Source organism: Gigantopelta aegis, chromosome 3 (genome assembly GCF_016097555.1).
Source record: "Gigantopelta aegis isolate Gae_Host chromosome 3, Gae_host_genome, whole genome shotgun sequence".
In the NCBI taxonomy this organism is placed as follows: Eukaryota; Metazoa; Mollusca; class Gastropoda; order Neomphalida; family Peltospiridae; genus Gigantopelta; species Gigantopelta aegis.
Genome location: NC_054701.1, coordinates 69,687,475 through 69,708,760, shown reverse-complemented (window position 1 = coordinate 69,708,760; position 21,286 = coordinate 69,687,475). Strand labels below are relative to the sequence as shown.

At 38.4% G+C, this 21,286-nt stretch overlaps 2 protein-coding genes across 2 annotated transcripts in view; both read right to left on the bottom strand.

The window, feature by feature from the left end:
• The window catches only part of LOC121368813 (NACHT and WD repeat domain-containing protein 2-like), a 22,856-nt gene extending 14,189 nt beyond the window's left edge, over positions 1 to 8,667 (bottom strand). The window contains exons 1-3 of the mRNA XM_041493558.1: positions 8,356 to 8,667; positions 892 to 998; positions 34 to 236 (exon numbers count right to left, since the gene is read on the bottom strand). Of these exons, the coding sequence (XP_041349492.1) occupies positions 34 to 236; positions 892 to 998; positions 8,356 to 8,495 (450 nt within the window). The 5' untranslated portion in view covers positions 8,496 to 8,667. The remainder of the gene's footprint in view (positions 1 to 33; positions 237 to 891; positions 999 to 8,355) is intronic.
• Positions 8,571 to 21,286, bottom strand: part of LOC121368812 (potassium voltage-gated channel subfamily S member 3-like) — a 17,642-nt gene continuing 4,926 nt past the window's right edge. Inside the window, exon 2 of the mRNA XM_041493557.1 lies at positions 8,571 to 8,591. Within this exon, the coding sequence (XP_041349491.1) occupies positions 8,571 to 8,591 (21 nt within the window). The remainder of the gene's footprint in view (positions 8,592 to 21,286) is intronic.

Here is a 21,286-nt window from a genome sequence, read left to right as displayed (position 1 = left end):
AAGCCATGCAACCAACTCCGTAAGATTACTTACCACAAAGCAAGGTCCGGTGGAGAGTTTTTTGCAGAGGTCAAGTTCCTTGAGACAGAGCTCCGCCGCCATGTGGTCGTCAGTGGCCTCGTCCCGGACCCCCCACCTCATGTCGACCACCTGGAACTCGTAACCCTTCTTCTGACACCGAGACTTCAGCCTCGGGTAGACGCTCTTCATCAGAGTGTTCCGTTCATGTCGGGTGTCTGCAGTGCAAGAACAAGACTAGCAGCATTATCAGGATGATCATCATCACCAGCATTACCATCGTTGTTGTCATCATTACCATCAACAACAACATCATCATCATCATCATGATCATCATAATCATTGACATCATCACCACTATTGTAACTATCACCACCACCACCACCACCATTATCATTATCATCATCACAATTATTATCATTATCATCATCACAATTATCACCGAGGAAATAACAATCTTACCACTATTGTAACTATCACCACCACCACCACCACAATCACCACCACCACCATCATCATCATCATTATCGTCATCATCATCGTCATAATCACAAGTATCATCGATGAAAAAATTATTCCACCATCATCATCATCATCGCTACTACCATCATCATCATCATCATCGCTACTACTACCACCATCATAATTATCATCATCATCATCCAAATTATCATCATCATCATCATCACCATCATTGTCACTACCACCACAACCATCATCATCATCACAATTATCATCATCATTATCACCATCATCGCCACTACCACCACAACCATCATCATCATCATCATCATCATCATCATGGACATAAACATCACAACTGGACATTTTTGTTTCGTTATATCCACCTTTTGTGTTTTTGAACGTACTAACCAGTGAAGGTACTGCTGGTGAATATTCGGACTATCTTGGCAGTCGACGGACATTCTAGAGACACGTTTCCTCGGACGATCTGCTCAATGTCGGGTTTCGTTTCACTGCTGGAACACAAGGTCACAACTTGGAGTTATAGAAGACTATATAACAATTAAATACAGAGAGCAGCCATTAAGAGTATGCATATATGAATAATAATCAAAAACAATTATTCGTGTTTTAAACAGCACAACGAATGAATTCAGTCATTTCAAGCCACGGTAATTAAGAAAATGGTTACAGCAAAAACATGCCGTGGGAAAAATAGATTCCACGGCATTTCAAACGGCAGTTTCGCGTTTAATGTGTATGATGAGTTCAATGTGTTAGTGTTAAAAGGACATTCCTGAGTTTTCTGCATAGTAAGATGTTTCCGACTAATAAAATATTTCTACGATTAAACTTACATATTAAATACATTTTCTTGTTTAGAATATCAGTGTCTGTATATTCAATGTGTTTCTAGTCGTCTTGATATTTGTAAGAAGCCCAAACTGGATTTTGTCTTCAAATAATTTCGTACGTACGAGAAAAAAGGAAATAAAATAAAATTTAACCTAGTACTAATATTAGAACGATCAAAAACAGGTTTAATATACAGCCACTAACATATTATGCATAAAAAATTATATTTGATATGTAATTACAATCGTTAAAAAATCCCTTTAATCGATAACATCTTAAAAACTGCACCAAACTCAGGAATGTCCCTTTAAAACAATAAATAATCAACTAAGACATTGAAAATTGAAAGTTCCACAGCAAAATAAATGCCGCGGTAATCTCCGCGGTGTTGCCGTGTTAATTGCCAAGGCTGTATTTAAATGTAGGCCTACTAATATTTCCATAATAATATTCAATTCAGTTTTAAGTCATGGGCACACACCTAAGCTATCTGGGTTGAATATTCCGTCATTAATATTTTCTTGTTTAGAATATCAGTGTCTGTATATTCAATGTGTTTCTGGTCGTCTTGATATTTGTAAGAAGCCCAAACTGGATTTTGTCTTCAAATAATTTCGTATTTTGTATTTTATAATTTTGTATGTACGAAAACAAATATTTTAGGAAATAAAATGAAATTTAACCTAGTACAAATATTAGAACGATCAAAAACACGTTTAATATACAGCCACTAATATTGTATGCAGAAAAATATATTTGATATGTAATTACAATCGTTAAAAAATATCTGTTAGTCGACAACATCTTAAACATTGCAGGAAACTCAAGAATGTCCCTTTAAGAGGTTTAAGTACCTCGCGTATTTTTGGAATCAACAGAATTATATCGTCAACAGATACTGCTATAGATAACTCACAGTCTGTTTTGACATTAGACAGGTAACAACGTATTATTTGTAACCACGCTAGACATTATATATACTCAACCAAAAGACGTGTTGGTCAATGTTTGACTATGTTACGTTGGCAAGGATCTTTGAGTACATTTTGACCAGTGATACAAGCTTGTATGCTTTGTAAAACCAAAACCAAAATTTATTTTGTACCATATATGAAGACAAATAGCGAACATAGATACTGATTCTTAATTAATTTGTTTTGATTGTATATTAATGAATGAAGAAAGGTAACCTGGCAACAAGATGCAGATTGCATAGTTATCATTGCGTATAATGTCAAATAAACGAATAATTGTGACTTGGTAAACACATTGCTGTGTTGTAAGAAAAATTAAATAATTAAGATGTATTTAATCATATAATGGCCTGTGGAACAAAACAATATGTTTACAGATAGTCTATACGATGGTTGCTAATTTCAAGTCCAACAGAGAATTGTAAGTGTGAGAGCGAACAAGAGAGAGAGGGAAAGAGAGAGAGAGAGAGAGAGAGAGAGAGAGAGAGAGAGAGAGAGAGAGAGAGAGAGAGAGAGAGAGAGAGAGAGAGAGAGAGAGTGAGTGATGGATTGGAAAACAGAATACACATTTTTAAACAATGATGTTGATCTAGGGATGAGACTACTAAAATATTCGTTCCTGTATAACATGCATGTTATAAAGGCTGAAATTATCACTATGGTTTATTGTTATATTTCAGTTTGCGGTATTTCACCACTAGTCATCCCAGTGCACGATCTAATTTCTCGTGGGATGTTCCTTTTCTAAGACCTGCAACCAAACATCTTCGTCTAGATGTATCGATTCTATTCGTCTGCGGTATACAAGTGTCCCAAATTACATTAACATGCTACACGATAGCTTTTATGGACGCAGTGTACAATTGTGTTACAGCATGCGACATTTAAGTCGGCGCTTTCTGAAAAAAATGAAAGTATTTGGTTTTTAAATTATACTACCAGTATCATTATATGTCAACAACAACAACAAAAAACAAGAACAAAAAGCCCCAACAAAACAACAACATAAAATCCCCACAAACCCCCCCACAACAACACCTCTTAAAAAAAACCCCACCAACCACCCCCCCAAAAAACCCCATAAAAAACCCCGTCCCCACACCTCCAAAAAAACAAAAGAGAAAAGAAAAGAAAAAGAAAAGAAAGAAAAAGAAAACGAAAACATCGAAAACCAACAACCAAAAAACCCTCACAAAATAATATGCTTTTGTAATATTGATTTTTTTTGTAGAACTAAAAACGTGACCTTGAATACAAATGTATAAAGAAAAAAAAAAGAAGAGAAAACCCACAAGGTATAAGCATATTTTATTCTCAACTTGCTACCATTCTAATTATATGGTTGCGTATATAATAATAATACATATATTTAAAAATTTGCTCCATATTGTTATATTTTCAAATATCAGTTACCATTTGTTCCTCCAGAAAAATATGCCACGTTTGTTTTCGTGTAGTGCATTATAGGATTTTCGATTCAAATTGCTAATTTAACATATTTTTGTTTCAGTTTTTAACCAGCCTTGAATTTATACGCAGGATATGACATCTCTTACAAGCTTTCGTGATTACTGTAATATGTCCACCTACCACAAGAGCTTAGATTAAGAGTTAAGTATTTATATAACAAGACGACTTTCGTTAAGGAACACTTGAGCCAGGTCAGTAGTTCTTCTAGTGAATAACATTGATTTGGCTTTGTTTACACTAAATGTTTCTTCCTAATTGGGAGACCACACTCATGTATTGATTGTAAATCTTCAGTTAGGGTTTCATACAGAACTGATGGTTAACCTTGTCATAACGTTACAGTATATCAGACGTACAAACAGGTCATTGACGTCGTGTTAACCACCGGCCATGGTGGCTTAGTGGCTAAGCCTTATTGACCTCAACGCTGGTAGGTTCTGGGTTCAAAATCCAGTACCAGATGCAGCCCAAAGCGTGCTCTCTCTCTCTCTCTCTCTCTCTCTCTCTCTCTCTCTCTCTCTCTCTCTCTCTCTCTCTCTCTCTCTCTCTCTCTCTCTCTCTCTCTCTCTCTCTCTCTCCTAACAAATGGAAAGTTGTTTTTCATGTGTGAGGCGGAACACTGGACACTACAATAAATTCTATGATTATCAGTAGCGACTATGGGGCGGGACGTAGCCCAGTGGTAAAGTGCTCGCTTGACGCGCTGTCCGTCTAGGATCGATCCCCGTCGGTGGGCCCATTGGGCTATTTCTCATTCTAGCCAGTACACCACGACTGGTATACTAAAGGCCGTGGTATGTACCATCCTGTCTATGGGATGGTGCACATAAAAGATCCCTTACTATTAATGGAAAAAATATAGCGGGTTTCCTCGTTAAGACTATATATCAAATTACCAAATGTTTGACATCCAATAGCCGATGATCGATAAATCAATGTGCTCTAGTGGTATTGTTAAACAAAACAAACTTATCAGTAGCGACTTGTTTCAATATGCGCGGCACGAGTTTTGGAATCCACCCTCGCACTGCGCTATATTATTTATAAGTCGTACTTATCTAACAACCCACATGATGATATCCCGGTTCTTCTTTAACAAAACTATATTTGGTCACTGGTGTATTTGTGTCATATCACCCTTTTTCATCTCTCTGTCTCTCTGTCTCTCTCTGTTTCTCTCTCCAAACAAATGGAAAGCTGTTTTGAATGTGTATGAGGCGGAACACCGGATACAATATAATCGATTCCATGATTATCTGTAGCGACTTGCTTCAATATGCACGGCATGGGGTTTGATATCCACCCTTGCACCGCACTAAAAACCGCGTACATGGAAAACCTACTAACCTCTGTCGTGGGTAGGGTGCCTGGATTAAATATGATGGGCCAAATTTACAAAGCCTGTTTTAGACATACACGCGTGTAACTATACACATTCACCTGCGTTTAAGAAAAACACGCTTCGTAAATTCGGCACAATGCGTGCCCAGAACAGCAGCATGCTTCAATCTTAAAGGGACATAACATTCCTGAGTTTGCTGCGATTGTAATTACATATCAAATATACTTTTCTGCATAATATATTAGTGACTGTATATTAAACGTGTTTCTGGTCATTCTAATATTTGTACTAGGTTAAATTTCATTTTATTTCCTAAAATATATGTTTTCGTACGTACGAAATTATTTGAAGACAAAATCCATTTTGGGCTTCTTACAAATATTAAGACAACCAGAAACACATTACATATATAGACAATGATATTCTAAACAAGAAAATATATTTAATATGTAAGTTTAATCGTAGAAATCTTTTATTAGTCGGAAACATCTTACAATGTAGCAAACTCAGGAATGTCCCTTTAATTGTACATACGTATAACAATGTAGCAAACTCAGGAATGTCCCTTTAATTGTACATACGTATAATAATGTATCAACATTTAAGCAAAATGAAACTATTGAAAGTGCTCAGCTGAGAGCTATGTGTCGTAGGACCTACCTGCCCCTGCCCCTCCCCTCCGTTGATTTTAATTTTTTTTGCAGGTAAATTAAAAATGAGGTGCCACAGGTTTATTATATGTGTACTGCTTAGGTGTGTTGATATGCTGCTTATATTTCTTTTATTAGAAAAATGTTCACATTGTCGGCAATGAGAATTAATTTAGTCCAACAAATCCCTCCAACAAATCCCTCAGGCATGAAAGCCATTTTCTATGTGCGCGATATTTCACGCGGCGTGAACACTTACAAAAAGAAACGAAAAAATCCCCCCAAAACACACCTAAAAAACCAACCCCACAACAAAAATCCAAACACAACACCATCCCCATACCCTTCCCCCGAAACAACAACAAAAACAACCCACCAACAAAACTCCCCAAAACAACCCGCACCGCGCAAACGGACACAGTGCTATCATTGATAATTATAGAAGGAAGGAAATGTTTTATTTAACAACGCACTCAACACATTTTATTTACGGTTATACGGCGTCGGACATATGGTTAAGGACCACACAGGTATTGAAAGAGGAAACCCGCTGTCACCACTTCATGGGCTACTCTTTTCGATTAACAGCAAGGGATTTTTTATATGCACCATCCCACAGACAGGATAGTACATACCACGGCCCTTCTTCAGGGCGACCAACCTAATGGAAATATAAAAAATAATTTAAACAGTGCCATATTTGACATATTTTAAAAATAACAACAACCAAAGAGATACATAACAATAAAAAAATTAGCCCTGCTTTATGGCTTGTCTAGTAAATATATTCATCAGTGTAAATAAAAGTTACTATACCTAGTACAGCAATTAACAGCATTATCACACGCACGCACGCACGCGCACACACACACACACACAGACCAAACATCACCACAAAAAAACCCCTGAAAGCCCCACTTTATTAGCAAATAGTGTAGTACAATTTCACTCCCACCAACAGATTAGTAATAAAGTGACAAACTTGGGACCAATGTTATTTTTATGTAGGTACATTGCCACATTTGCACTATTTCATCAGTGGGGTCGAACTAATTTGTGGTTAACTGAATCTGGGACGAAACGTCATTAAGACTGGCTATCGTTCTGCATTACGCTTACATTACTATTAGCGTAGCACTTTTCGCGGCAAAATCTAACAATGGTTTGTAAAAATTACATTTTTTTAATAGTTTTACTTACTTGAATAAAACAAGATCGGTAGGTATATGAATTAATTCATATTAATGTCATGAATGTGTCACAGATTACTGGTAGCCAAATGGTATTTAGTGAAATGTTGCACTTGAAAACATACGAAAAGAATTTAAGAAGAGAATTATGGATCCGTTTCTTTTGTTTTCGTACGATCGCAAGTGTTCTGTTATATGTTCAGGTTTTTACACACCGTGGCGAAGTTGCATGCATCGCCATAGAACCGATGTCTGCTCCGTAGTACTTAGTGTATGGTATTTGAAATATCTTTAAAATGAATACATAAACTACATAGCAAGTAAGACAAATTTTATACATGGCTTCAGTTTTACTCGATTGTCAAAAACATTTTCATTGGTCGGCTGTTGACAAATACAGCCAATAGACAAACGTCTTAGTAATAGCACAAAACAGTCAATAATACCAAGTTAGGTTGCAATGGAGAATGCAGAATGATAAAATCTTGTTTAATAAACTTGGGATTTAAAAATATAGAAAATTAAAAATATATTCAGAAATGGTTGCTTCCCCAAAAAAGAATGATAGTGAATTTGGAAAAAAATCCGAATATTTGGCATTAATTCCGGAATTGGGTTAAAAATTCTGGATTTTTTGGAAAATTCCAGAAAGTTGGTCGCCCTGCTTATTACACTAGTTTTGGAGCACTGGCTGGAACGAGCACTGTACTACTGAGATACGTCCCGCCCCCTCAGGCATGAAGGCCATTTTTTATGTGCACACGGCGCGAACACTTACAAAAAGAAACGAAAACAATTCCCCCCAAAACACACCTAAACAAACACCAACAAAAACCAACCCCACAACAAAAATCCAAACACTAACACCATCCCCATACCTCCCATAAAAAACAAAACCCCCCCCCCTCCAAAACCCCCCCAAAAAACCCCAACCCGGACCGCACAAACGGAAACAGTGCTATTACTGATAATTATAGAAGGAAGGAAATGTTTTATTTAACGTTTTTATTTACGGTTATACGGCGTCGGACATATGGTTAAGGACCACACAGATATTGAGAGAGGAAACCCGCTGTCGCCACTTCATGGGCTACTCTTTCCGATTAGCAGCAAGGGATCTTTTATATGCACCATCCAACAGACAGGATAGTACATACCACGGCATTTGTTACACCAGTTGTGGAGCACTGGCTGGAACGAGAAATAGCCCAATGGGCCCACCAACGGGGATCGATCCTAGATCGATCGCGCATCGAGCGAGCGCCACGTCCCGCCCCCATACGGAAACAGCGCTATAATTAATAATTATAGAATACATTTGTGACGCATCTATTTTCAGAGCTCCGCGCCCGCACCGCGCCATAAATCGTGCACATTTTGGGGAAACTCACCCAATAGTCTGCAGTTTGTTCCTTGTCGCAGCTGCTGTCGCTATCCCCGCTGGTGATGAGGTCGTCGTGGTCTTCTGGGCTGGAATGTCCGTGCCTCTCAGATCCACGGGCACCAGCACCCTGCTGACGTTACATCCCATTTCAAAATATTACACGCTCAGCCTTTTTTCCCCCATTTTTGACCGACAAGACAAATCTTCGTGTACTACAAATGTCTACACGGGTGTGAACACCAGCTGGGGGAAAAAAGCTGTAAATCCTTTGCACTCAGTACAAAAAAAACCCGCACTGTTTTGTCATGCCCACATTATCGAAGAGATACGAAAAGGAACAGCTTTTCCTGAATGTGTTTATGCATGTAGATACTCAGTATTGACACCATATTACAAAAGGCGTCGACGAGTGAATCAATAATCAAAGTGAATACTCGCTACCTGGTTACCGGTAAACAATACCTGACTAGTTACGGGTATGTGTGTGTGTATGTGTGTGTGTGTATGTGTGTGTGTGTGTTCCGTGATCCCTCACTAATGTGTGGTGTTTACAAGGCCAGGGAGAAAGTTCAGTTACATAAACGTGGCCGAGGAGTTTACGGGCAGGCAACACGGCGAGATAATTGGCTATTGTGTTTTAAATGGCTGTACATGTGGGCCTATATCAATGTGTATGTAAGCAAAAGAACATGTGCATTAGTAGAAGTGCATTGTATGTGTAAGTTCGTTGCACTGTGTTGAATTCATTTGTGTCGTATTGTATCGATATCCCATTGTGTTACGTTGCATTGGATTATATTGCAGTTATGTTATGATTAGGGGTATGGTTTTGGTAATGATATTGTCGAGTTATATTATTATGTTATGTCATGTTGTTATATGTTATTTTATTTTATTTTATTTTATGGTATAGTATGGTATGGTATGGTATGGTATGGTATGATATGATATGACACTACATGACATGGCATGGCATGGCATGGTATGATATGCTAAGCTAAGCTAAGCTAAGCTAAGCTAAGCTAAGCTAAGCTAAGCTAAGCTAAGCTAAGCTAAGCTAAGCTAAGCTAAGCTAAGCTAAGCTAAGCTCAGCTGTGCTGTGCTGTGCCGTGCTATGCTATGCCATGTTGTTATATTGTATTTTATGGTATGGTGTGACATGATAAGGATTATATTACGGTTATGTTATGATTAGGGGTATGGTTTTAGTAATAATATCGTCGTGTTATATTATTATGTTATGTTATGATATGATATGGTATGCTAAGCTATACTATAGTATTCTATGCTATACTATGTTTATAGCCTGTGTTATTTTACGTTGATTTTCAATACTTAAAATGCAACGTATTAAAGTCATATAATGTCATGCAACTTTGACTAGCAGAAAAATGCATATAAATGATCGCATACTCGTGATCTACAGCTTCTGTCATGGATAGAACTCTCTGGCGAAGTCAGAGGTTGTGCCCACGACAGGCGTGTTCGAACAGTTCTCTGATGGAAGCATGCCAAAAATTACCCCCCCCCCCCCCCACGTGATCTACACCGGCCTCGATGGTGCTATAGACCGGCATTGGTGGTGTCGTAATTAAGCCATTGGACATAAGGCTGGTAGATACCTACTGGGTTCGCAGCCCGGTACTGGCTCCCACCCAGAGCGAGTTTTAACGACTCAATGGTAAGACCACTACACCGACTTCTCTCTCACAAACCCATAACAGTAACAACTAAATACTAACTCACTGTCCTTGACAGACAGCCCAGATAGCTGAGGTGCTTGAAGCACGAAACTAAGTTGAACTGTACGTAATATAAAGACGAAACATTTTGCGGACTGGTCTAATCGACCCCCGTTAATGAGCCCATTGGGCTATTTTTCGTTCCAGCTAGTTATCCACAGTTGGGTAACAAATGCCCTGGTATGTACTATCCGATCTACAGGACGTTGCATATTAAAAAGCCTTGCTGCCAATTGAACAGGGTCCCATTTTACGAAGTGATCTTAGCGATAAGATCACATTAAGTGCATAACTACCTTACGCACTTAAGATGGTCGTAGTACTAAGATCGCTTCGTAAGACGGGTCCCAGAGTAGTCCATGAAGTGGAGCAGCGGGTTTCGCCTCTCATTATAACCATATGTTCGACAACATATAACTGTAAATAAAAATGTGTTGAGTGTCGTTGATAAAAATAATAACTATTATCCTGTTCAATTATTTAGACCCAAAGTTTTTTGCAAATGTTACGTTTACTTCCTATTCGATATTTGTTTTCTTTGCATTTACATGAAAACAAACCCAAACCCCGACAGGTTTTATATACAAATCATCATATAAAATGCACGAAGTTGACTTAATTCCACTTTTTAAAAATCTCTTTGTCGTTTGAATGCACGTTATTTCGCCTATAAATAACTAAGGTCATTTGCATATCAAAAGCATCATTCTATAGTGCGTTTCAAACTAATGTTCGGTTCTATCGTCCTATCCGCACAAATCGTAGTATGACCTATATTTAAGAAAATATCTGTAAACATGAAGCAGGCGCGTTCAAGTGACAAAACCTCAGTTTGAAAAAAAAATATGTATCAAATATTATAATTATATTGTGGAATACAAGAGAGAGAGAGAGAGAGACGTCATTTATGTAACGACGCACTCAACATATACTCTTCAAAAGAAGAAACGCAAAACCACATTGTCGTAACATTTGGAGAATTGATTTAATTATTGAATGGTGAGTCCGATAATTACCAAATGTTGCAGGATTGTTCACAATTCACTCTAGTCCATTGTGAGTAAGTGATAGGACACACCACCAAGGTCAAGGTCATCTGGAGTCAATACCGGGTGTGGCCTCCGCGTGTGTTGACAACTGCCTGGCACCGCCTGCCCATTGAAGCAACCAGAGTACGGATGACGTCCCGGGGGATGGTGGCCCACTCGGCCTGCAAGGCTGCTGCCAGCTCGGGCAGGGTCTGGGGCTGTGGTTGTCGCTGTCGGAGGCGTCGGTCCAACTCGTCCCATAGATGCTCAATTGGGTTCAAATCCGGTGATATCGATGGCCAAGGAAGGACATTAATGTTGTTGTTCTGTAGGAAAGCCGTTGTGAGACGTGCTGTGTGAGGCCTGGCGTTGTCATGTTGGAACACTGCGTTGGCGTTGGCCATAACTGGAACGATGTGTGGCCGGAGGATCTGGTCAATGTAGCCCTGTGCATTCAGGTTGCCCTGCACGTGGACCAGGTCAGTTCTGCCAGTGTGTGAGATGGCTGCCCACACCATGACACTACCCCCGCCGAATCTGTCCACTTCCTGCACACAGTTTGCCGCATAACGTTCACCACGACGCCTATACACGCGACATCTTCCATCATGACGTCGGAGCAGAAATCGGGACTCGTCACTGAACCACACCTGTCTCCATCGCAGTTGAGGCCATTGTCGATGAATCTGGCACCACTGCAGTCGGAGTCGACGGTGTTGTGGTGTTAAGATGACACCTCGAACTGGACGTCTGGCACGAATTCCTACCTCACGTAGGCGGTTCCGTACGGTCTGGTCGGATATCCTGCGCAAACCTGGTATTGCTGCGGCTCTGGAGGTGGCAGTAGTCAATCGTTCCCGAAGGTGGCGTACCCGGATGTAGCGGTCCTGCCCGGGGGTAGTGACCCGTGGTCGGCCGGATCTAGGGAGGTCACGTGTTGATCCATGTTGCTGGTAACGGTCCCACAGTCTGGAGATGGTGCTTGGGGACACATGGAATGCCCTGGCAACGGCCGTTCTGGATTCGCCTGCGTCTAGTCGGCCGATGGCATTGTTTCTCTGCGGTTCACTGAGACGTGTCATGTCCTGGATTGTCAACTGTCGGCCAGATACAGAGGCCAGGCAAGCGAACACCCTGCACTTTTATACTGTCGGTGTTCATGTTGCACGTGCAGACAACGCACGTGCAGTGGTGACATGGTTTGCACGTGGCTGCGTTTTTGCGAATATTCACATTTTGGAACTTTATTGTACAGTAGCTGCGTTTTATCGAATGTAACCGTGGGAATGTGTTTGGGACATGCAATGACCTTATATTCACAAAGCATGAACCGGTAGGAAACATAAAATCGGAGTTATAACCCATTTGTACCCTTTTGCGTTTCTTTTTTTGAAGAGTATATTTTAATCTATGGTTATATGGTTATAGGGAGAGAGAGAGAGAGAGAAGAATATGGTATGCATGCGATTGGTGGAGGTGTGACCCTCTGCACAACCCCAACCCCACTTAAGGCTTCTTTTGTATATGGAGCGGGACGTAGCTCAGAGGTAAAGTGTTCGCTCATGGTAGGTCGACTGATCGATCCCACATGGTGGACCCATTGGGTTGTGTCTAGTTCCAGCCTGTGCACCACAACTGATGTATAAAAGCTGTGGTATGTGCTATCCTGTCTATGGGATGGTGCATATAAAACATCCCTTATTGCTTATCAAAATTGCTTATCGGAAACAGTGACCCATGTGGCGGTAGCGAGTTTCTTTCTCACTGTCATAATGCTCCTTAACCATTTTGTCTGACGCCACATAAACGTATATCAAATGCGTTGAGTGTGTCGTTAAACATTTCTCTCGTATGTATGTGTAGTCTATATGCATTTCTAGTCGATTAGTTTATAGGTTGTTAGGTTGTTTGATAGTGAATGATATGGAAATAAATAGTCTTTGGTGTTAAAGAGTTCATGCATACATTAAAGTAATACTCCTGATGGGTATGGAGTAATAACTTAATCAGTCGACGAACTCATTTCTTCATCACTATCTTCGTTAAGGGGGACTATCACTGGGGGTATTTTATTTCTTATAAAACTATTTTGTTTTCTAAAATCTTTTTCGATCTTTATTACATGTTTAACTGCGTCAGAGAAGTGTGTAGGTGTGACAGAGTTCAATGCATGTGCAAGTTCTCTGCGCACCGTGGTCATTTTACCATCATTATGACGAGCTATGTGCCCTTTGACTCGACTCCAGATCAGTTCTATCGGATTGAGTTCAGAATGTCTTGGCGGCAGTCTTAGACACAAGTGCCCATGGCGTTGAGCAATATCATCAGTAACAAATTGCTTTGCACATTTGTTACTTTTCACAAGTTCATAAAGAACTGGCTTTGTCATGTTACTCTCAAAAGGTATATTTTTGTTTCGTAGCCACGACTGAATTTCTTCCTTTTTAGCGTTTAGTGCAGGACATCGTGTAATCTCAGTTAATTTGTTGTGGTAGCTTGCGTTATCCATGACGATAACAGAAGGTTCTGGTAGAGAAGGCATAAGTTGTTCTTCAAACCATTTGATGAAATTGTCATGATTCATCTCACCATGATAGTCTCCGTCTGTTTTTTTTAGCCTCAAAGATCAATTCACAGCCATCTATCAATCCATATTTATCACAGCCAGCATGACAAATAATGAGTCTTTTTCCCTTCCCAGTCACCGAACAGAGTTTAGGAACTCGATCAGCAGCGTCTGATTTCGGCAGGTGATTGTCGGTACTTGTGCCCGGGTGGATATCTGTCCAGTGGTGGGATGTTGTGTGGTTGACATTCACCCAGGTCTCATCTTGATACACTATTAAATACCCCTGTTCTTGTAAACTGGATATTTCATGGAGATAGGACAGTCTCCTGTTTGATATATTGGCGTCCTCAAAAATCACTTTTCCGGTTGTAGACATATGTTGGTATTTAAAATCGAGGTCATGGAGTGTTCTTCGTAAAGTTGATATGGATATCTTGATTCCACATTCCTCCCTTAAAGCCACGTTAATCTTATGTAATGTAGGTAATTCGCCCTCTCTATAAAATCTGTATACTCGTCGTCTAATAACATCTTTATCAAATAAATCGATGAGTTTTCGGTCGCGTTTTTTTAACAGTGATTTCTGTGCTTGGATTCGTAGAGCTTAGATTTTTCACAGTTCTTTTTACTGTTGAAACCGAAACTTTAAGTGCAGCGGAAACTCGATCGACAATTCGATAAGAAGCATACCTAGGTCTACCGCGCTGATATTCATCTTCAAAATAATCGAAAACGTTCTTAATACACGATTTTACATCAACTGAGTGTTTTTCGATTTACCCATATTTTTCCTCAAATAACAATAACAAGAATGTCGACTAATACATTTTCAATGAATTTATATACCCTACCTAACTTGTATTTTACGTGGTTTACACATTGCTACAATAGCACGTGCAGTCATAGATCGAAATAATGATGTTATTGACCAAGCAATGCTATCGTATTTTGAACATTCAGGGCTGTGTCATCGGGATGAAAAAGTGGTTGAACCCATACGAGTCCGAACAATAGCCCTTTGGTTTTTCGCATTACAAATGTAACACCCCACCCCCCAAACCCCAGCCCCTAGCACCACCCTAAATACTATATATATATATATATATATATATATATATATATATATATATATATATATATATATATATATATATATATACGTATGAGTTCCCAATTTAGAGGCACATTAAATAACATTTGTATTATTATTTGATGTTGGTGGCCTTTGACATTTAATCCCCCCCCTGGTCTTCTGGGTCCGGCCCTGCATTAAATTTATTTATAAATTTGGAAAGCACATTCCTGCGGTGTGTGAGGTGATTTGTGTTTATTACTGTGCTACACCTCAGTTGTGTTAGGTTAGGTATGGTATGCTAATATATAATTGATATAATAAAATAAAAATACATAATACATTAGCTAAATTTATTAAATATAATGCACCTACAAGAAAGGGTTACATGTTCTGTTTGTTTACATCTATGTTTAACGGAAAGATTAGACAATGCTGTTACACACTGCAAAACAATAATAACCTTGATTTAGTGAAACAAGCTATAATGGCCTTCACGTAGCCTCAGATCCCAATGTTTTGATATGCAAATGACCTTAGTTATTTATAGGCGAAATAACGTGCATTCAAACGACACAGAGATTTTTAAAAAGTGGAATTAAGTCAACTTCGTGCATTTTATATGATGATTTGTATATAAAACCTGTCGGGGTTTGGGTTTGTTTTCATGTAAATGCAAAGAAAACAAATATCGAATAGGAAATAAACGTAACATTTGCAAAAAACTTTGGGTCTAAATAATTGAACAGGATAATAGTTACTGACGTCGGATATCTGCTTTATCCTGTTCAGGCCGAATGAGAAAATCCGCTCGGCAGAGCCTGGCTGAATTTTCCATTCTTACCTTCACAGGATAAAGCAGATATCCGACGTCATTAACTAGCTATTCTCTCTCTGTATATACATATATAAATATTCTACAAAAAAAAACCCCGTTTATATTATTTTCTAGGTAGTCATCACAGGAATCCCGCTACATTTTTCCTAATGCAGAAAGGGATCTTTTATATGTACTTTCCCACTGACAGGAAAGCACATACCACGGCCTTTGTGTAGTTGTGGTGAACTGGTTGGAACGAGAAAAAACCCAATCTGATGAATGGATCCACCGAGGTGATTCGATCCTGCGACGCAAGTATCTCAAGCGAGCACTCAACCAACTGAGCTAAATCCCGCGACATCTAGGAAATTAAACCATGAAAGTGCACTGGGTGCCACAGCCCAGACTTTCTAAAAATCAAGAAAGGCGTCGTATGTTTACTTATTTTCCTTTATTAAAAATGCAGTGTGAATAAGTGGTCGATAGTATATAGTTTTGGGAATCGGTTGGAATTTCATCATCGATCATTGGTTATAATCGGGTGGCACCAACCAATCAACTTTCGATTCCACAATCGGTTAGAAGTATATGGACATAAGAATGATTTGAATTATAAGCACCGAGCACCTATTGTCGTGTTCACCGGAATAGATGCTACAAATGACAAATTTTACCTTTAAAGGGACATTCCTTTGCTGCAATTTTTAAGATGTTATCGACTAACAGAGACTTATTAACGTTTGTTATTACACATCAAATATATTTTTCTGCATAAAATATTAGTAGCTGTATATTAAACGTGTTTCTGATCGTTCTAATATTTGTACTAGGTTAAATTTCATTTTATTTCCTAAAATATATATTGTTTCGTACGTACGAAATTATTTGAAGACAAAATTCAGTTTGGGCTTCTTACAAATATTAAGACGACCAGAAACACATTGAATATACAGACACTGATATTCTGAACAAGAAAATATATTTAATATGTAAATTTAATCGTAGAAATATTTTATTAGTCGGAAACATCTTACAATACAGCAAACTCAGGAATGTCCCTTTAATAACTGTTTAATATCTCTTTTTACTTTGTGTTCACAAGAAAACATACCCAAACCCCATCATATTTACATCAATTCTATAATCTAAACTGGAGGAACAATTACAGTTGACATTTTCCAACACAATCGATTAAGGATTTTAAATACGTATAATCGATAATTACATTGGTAAAGAGCCAAATCGATTAAATTGCGATTATAATCGATCATTAGAACATCACAAGTCTATTGTGTAATACTAATTATGGAAGATGTTCCGAGCTTCAGTTATAACATTAATATAAATTCGATCAATAACCGCTGGTTTAAAAGGTTATTCAACAAAGCTGTATATAATGTACTCCCCTAAATATATTTAAGCGATTATTTTTTTCAGTTTTCAAAAAAATTGATTAAGTTGCAATTTCACGAGTTAGTCCACGTGCCTTTTACCACTTAGTCTTCCCAAACTATTTCCTATATACGGACCTGGGGTTGCAAGTTATCGGATAATTTAATGTATTCATGCCTACTGCTTTATTGGTTTATAAATTCTATATCGCATTTTCTACTTCATCATCATTGAATCTTCCGTTAGTCATATTTCTTCATTGTTATGCTATTTCTCGTTCCAGCCAGTGTACCACGACTGATATATCAAAGGCCGTGGTGTGTACTATCCTGTCTGTTTGACGGTGCATATAAATGATTCCTTGCTGCTAATCGAAAAGAGTAGCCCATCTGTGAGGTCCTTAACCATATTCCGACGCCATATAACCGTAAATAAAATGTGTTGAGTGCGTCGTTAAATAAAACATTTCCTTCCTTTTTTATTGTTGTGTAACATCGTCAATATTTATATCGTGTACGTAATTTCGTCCTCGTTTCCGGAGCGGCGCATGTTCACATCACATCGTACAGAGTTCATTAGAATAAGTACAGCTGTGATGACTGTGTAACCATGAATCACTGTCATATCCTGCCCTACCAATGGCAGCCTTCAAGAGTACTGCCACCACAGCTGTCAAATATGTCCCTTCATTTAGAACGATGAAAAAAATAAATGTGCAAGACCAAAGAAAAAAACAAAACAAGTTCAAAATATAGAATAGCATCAGCCATTAGTTAAGTTGTCAGTGATGCATCGTATTTAGTAGATATAGCCTCCAAATGTGAACCATAAGACGTTTTGAATGCCCCTTGTGAGTCCCAGGACATCACAACCCTGATAAAACAACTTCTGTGCCACAGTGCACGGCTATCTGTGGCTATGTAGAAAATTTCGCCAAATTATCTATTAAAAGCTAAAAATTGCAGAAACCCATAAATATTTTCATCAAAATATCAATTATTACATGCAATTCATTCGCCAAATTAAAATACAATTCGCCAGTTGTGTTTAAAATTCGCAATTGGCGAATTTGGCGAGTGGCAGAACTAGCCCTGCAATGATATGGCGTTGTGAAGTTGTGATATGTAAACACTAAGTGCTGGAGCAGAAGGTATATTGCTCGACATAAAGGGAACATCGACTCTTTAAAAGTTATAAAAAGTTTGTTTTATTTAACGACACCACCGGAGCACATTCATTCATTAATCATCGGCTGCTGGATGTCAAACATTTGGTAATTCTGACTCGTAATCATCAGAGGAAACCCGCTACATTTTTTCCTGATGCTACAAGGGATCCTTTATATGCACTTTCCCACAGACAGGAAAACACATACCACGGCCTTTGTCCAGTTGTGGTGCACTGGTTGGAACAAGAAAAAACCCAATCAGCTGAATTGATGCACCGAGGTGGTTCGTTCCTGGGACGCAAGCACCTCAAGCGTGCACTCGACCGACTTAGCTAAATCTCGTTCCTTAAAGGCTGAAGTGACCCCTTTTGTCATGCAGCTTAGTTTGGAGATCAGTGTTGCTTTGAGTTATGTTTTCGTGGTTAGATCCATTTCTCACAAACTATACACCTGGGAATTAATTAAACCCCATCTAGTTTCGACGGTGTGGCTTATACTTCGTGACATGTTTTCTATAGCTTATTATCAAATGGACCCTACTTTGGTTAAGATATATTTAGCATTTAATCTTCATGTAACTTCCCCAGTGATTTAAGCAGTCCAGTGCGGTTTTTTTTTTATGAAAGACTGAAACAGATCGCTCGCCTGGTCGATTCTTTATTTTTGTTTACGTTTCACCTCATGTACAACATAATTACATTTAAAATAAACATTTCACAGGGAATTATGAGAGACGATATATACAATAAACAAATATTCACATTTATACTAAATTTAAAAACCAAAGATATCACTACTAATATATGTACATATGGGTACGTCATCGTCATATTAAAATAAGCTTTTGACATAAAGATATAAATTATTAAAAGCTACTTGTGCGTGTTGATACAGAATAAAACGAAGATCTTCGTAAAGAGGGCAGTATGTAAAAACATGCAATTCATCCTCCACACATTGGTTAGGACCTACAGGACATAGACGTTCTTGAGCAAGTAAATTTTCATATTTGCCCGTCTCTAGTCGTATTGGTGCTACACCACATCGGAAGTTGGCTAGAGCGCTTCTCTAGTGGCCGGGCATTAACATTTCAACGTATCTTTCAACGCCAAACCAGTTCTTAAATACGCGATAGATCCTCAGTTTTCCAATATTGTGATACATAAATTCCCTCCACGAATTCATATGTGTTTTACACAGTTGTTTCAAGGCATCATTAATTATATATTGAGGTAGCGGAATATCAATGTCACAAAACGTCCAATATGTTGCTGTAAATAGAATTGGTGCACATTAAAATTCTAATTTTTACACTTTTCAGATTGGAGTTTTTCACCACATTTATTAAGTCTATTAATATCCATATTCACAAGTCTACTCCACTGGGTTAGTACCGTTTTCCACTGGAATACTTTCATGGGAGTCCACCCCATATCTCCATTCACAGCAGCATACTTTAGTTTGTTTGCCAAACCCTCATTTTTTGCTAAACCTTGCAGTTCGGTATCCACAATTGTTCTTTGTGGGTTTTTTCTGTGGAATTTTCTGATGGAGGAACCGAGGGGTGCCTTCCACAAATTAAAAAAAACAAAACAAACAAAAACGACGAAGAACAATCGTTGGTACCGAACTGCAAGGTTTAGTGGCCTGGCGAACAGACTATTTCCACAGAGGCCGACAGCCACGCACACAGTTCATGAAACAAAGACACTAATTGTGAATTGTGAAATTGTTTCGTGCAATTTAGAAAAGCCGTTGTATTTACACTTGTCCTGGGCGTTTATTTTCCTACCCAATAAACTCATCCAAAGGACAGGATTAAAATGACAACAAAATAAAAGAATCCTTCCGACAATATTCACTGTATAAGCCACCCTTAAGTGAGTTTTCTTCGAGACAACTGTGGAAATAGTATCTTTTCTCGGCATGGAGGATCTGGGGGAATATCTTCCAAAATTTAACACCACAAAGAACAACTGTGGGTGCCGAACTGCAAGGTTTAGTGCCCTGGCAAACAGACTACTTCCAAAAAGGCCGGCAACCATGCGCGTTCATCAAAGAGAAAATAAGTAAACTTTATCATATTTAGAAAATGTTTTATTTACACTTATATTTTATATTGTATTTTGGATCCAATAACCTCATCCACGATACGAAGATAACAACGTCACATTGATATAATATCCAAAATAAAAACATCCTACTTATAATATTCACTGTTTATCTCACCACAAAGTCGCACGAAACTGGAATTGCTCATAAACAAAATACAAACGAATGATAACAGTAAACGAGGAACAGGTGCATATAATAGGGTGCAAGAGCTTAGGTCTCACTACACAGTTCACTTCCGGGTGAAAGTTCATTCACCACGGTCCTCTATAGTTCCTAATTGTGACACATGTTATGGTTCACACATTCACTTCTAGGAATCGGAGAAGAATTAAAACAATATGTATGTTTAATGGTAAACCTTCTGGCTGTATTTTGGCCATGTTGTTTTGTAATATTGTGCATTGACGTTTTAGAACATGGGTGTATAGCTCAAGAGACAGCTGGAGTGAATCAGTTAATGAACCACCTGGTCAGACCGGTACTACAGCCAGATGCGGTCATATAACAAAAAAACCTGAGACGGAAACGTTCCAATTTTGGAGTGAAAATAAATGGTAATATAATGTATATTCGCAATGTTGTATGTTTTTAGTGCCAGCGAAAACCCGTTCTATTGGCAATCTTCATTTGAAGTTGGGCAATTTAACATGGGTTTCAATGGCAGATGACATCTGTGTAGTGAGACCTTAGGTAAATGATTTAAAAGCATAGTTATAATAAAACTGCTATTAATTTGATGTCGTTTTCATTTAGCGATGTAACATGCATACCAATTACACCAAATTAACCTGCTTAAAATTAATTTAATATATTAAAAAAAGCCCATTAATGATAACTTATGAATCTCAATTTTTATCAAATATATTCGACAACAACGAGGTTGAGAAAAATGCTTAGTATTATTTTCGAGACGTTACTAAATAAATTAGTATGTTTTCTCGGCATTAGAGAATTCCTCGTGGAATGATCTTTCAAACATTGATTGAGAACGCGAGAGAAACCGTGTAGTAGTGTACTAATCAACTTGTGACG